Source organism: Hypomesus nipponensis, chromosome 21 (assembly GCF_054491055.1).
Source record: "Hypomesus nipponensis isolate SF chromosome 21, ASM5449105v1, whole genome shotgun sequence".
In the NCBI taxonomy this organism is placed as follows: domain Eukaryota; kingdom Metazoa; phylum Chordata; class Actinopteri; order Osmeriformes; family Osmeridae; genus Hypomesus; species Hypomesus nipponensis.
Window position 1 is genome coordinate 955,001 of NC_140381.1, and position 2,500 is coordinate 957,500.

The 2,500-nt window shown below is 51.3% G+C and overlaps 1 protein-coding gene across 4 annotated transcripts in view; it reads left to right on the forward strand.

Annotated features, from left to right (window-relative positions):
- sdk1a (sidekick cell adhesion molecule 1a) overlaps positions 1 to 2,500 on the forward strand; it is a 117,360-nt gene that overhangs the window by 106,919 nt on the left and 7,941 nt on the right. For all 4 annotated transcript variants that reach the window (XM_084685066.1, XM_084685067.1, XM_084685068.1 and 1 more), the window contains one exon: positions 99 to 200. In XM_084685066.1, the coding sequence (XP_084541192.1) occupies positions 99 to 200 (102 nt within the window). The remainder of the gene's footprint in view (positions 1 to 98; positions 201 to 2,500) is intronic.

Here is a 2,500-nt window from a genome sequence, read left to right on the forward strand (position 1 = left end):
TCTCTACTATCAGTGTTAGAGGAAACACACCAGAATGAACTACCAGCTATGAACCCACACTTAACTCTCTGACTATACTCTTCCTCCTCCTCTTCCAGAACTCAAGAAGTTCAGGCGCTACCAGATCGCCATGACAACCTACAACATGGCGGGTGAGAGCCCGCCCTCGGCTCCAGTGGAGGTTCTGGTTGGAGAAGCAGGTAGGAGCTGACTGAGGGTGCCCTCTGCTCGCATGCTGAGTCTGTCTGTCAAAGCTTCATGATTTCTATTGGTCCATGTAGCTCTTGAGGATTCGCCTCATCCGTATGTGTGGCTGGGTGATGAAGGACGGCTCTCCTTCTATCATTCCATCATTCATTCTCTTTTCAAATTGTACTCTCTCTCTCCCTGTCTTCTCATTCTACCACCCCCCCTTCTTTAATTCTATTTATCTTTATTTCTCTCTCTCTGTCCCTCTCTCTCCATCTCTCCCGCTGTCTCTGTCTCTCTTTCTCTCTCTCTCTCTCTCTCTCTCTCTCTCTCTCTCTCTCTCTCTCTCTCTCTCCATCTCTCTTTACTTCTTGTCTCTCCTGTCCCCCAGAACGACATTGCCTTTGAAAGCCTGACCGGCGTTCCTTAATAGGCAGTGTTTGTGTATGTGTGTGCGTGTGTGTCAGGAACACTGAGAGGTCATCTATTTTGTGGTGACGGCCCAACCTTGTTTACCTCCTCTCTCTCTCTCTCTCTCTCTCTCTCTCTCTCTCTCTCTCTCTCTCTCTCTCTCTCTCTCTCTCTCTCTCTCTCTCTCTCTCTCTCTCTGTCTCTCTCTCTCTCTCTCTCTCTCTCTCTCTCTCTCTCTCTCTCTCTCTTCCTCCCCTCACTGGAGAGTCGAGCCCCGAATCCATTAGACAGACGAGAGCGCAAATATATCCTTGACACACACACACACACCAGACACACACACACACCTGACACACACACACACACCAGACACACACACACACCTGATACACACACACACACCAGACACACACACACACCTGATACACACACACACACCTGACACACACACACACACCAGACACACACACACACCTGACACACACACACACCTGATACACACACACACACCTGACACACACACACACACCAGACACACACACACACCTGACACACACACACACACCTGACACACACACACACCAGACACACACACACACCTGACACACACACACACCAGACACACACACACACCAGACACACACACACACCAGACACACACACACACCTGACACACACACACACACCAGACACACACACACACCTGACACACACACACACACCTGACACACACACACACCAGACACACACACACACCTGACACACACACACACCAGACACACACACACACCAGACACACACACACACACCAGACACACACACACACCTGACACACACACACACCAGACACACACACACACCTGACACACACACACACCAGACACACACACACACCTGACACACACACACACACACACACACCAGACACACACACACACCTGACACACACACACACACCTGACACACACACACACCTGATACACACACACACCTGATACACACACACACCTGACACACACACACACCAGACACACACACACACCTGATACACACACACACCTGACACACACACACACCTGACACACACACACACACCTGACACACACACACACCAGACACACACACACACCAGACACACACACACACACCTGACACACACACACACCAGACACACACACACACCTGACACACACACACACCTGACACACACACACCAGACACACACACACACACCTGACACACACACACACCTGACACACACACACACACCTGACACACACACACCAGACACACACACACACACCTGACACACACACACACCAGACACACACACACACCAGACACACACACACACCTGACACACACACACACACCTGACACACACACACACCTGACACACACACACACCAGACACACACACACACCAGACACACACACACACCTGACACACACACACACCTGACACACACACACACCAGACACACACACACACCTGACACACACACACACCTGACACACACACACCAGACACACACACACACACCTGACACACACACACACCTGACACACGCACACACCAGACACACACACACACACCTGACACACACACACACCTGACACACACACACACACCTGACACACACACACCTGACACACACACACACACCTGACACACACACACACACCTGACACACACACACACCTGACACACACACACCAGACACACACACACACACCTGACACACACACACACCTGACCCTCCCTGTGCTGTGCCACACACAGCTACACATTCAGGTATTACAACTAGCAGGGTCTGCATCTCTCTCCTAGTGACAAGACCCTCTCTCTCTTTCTGCCTCCTAACCCTCTGTGTGTGTGCGCACGTGAGTAAGTGTGTGT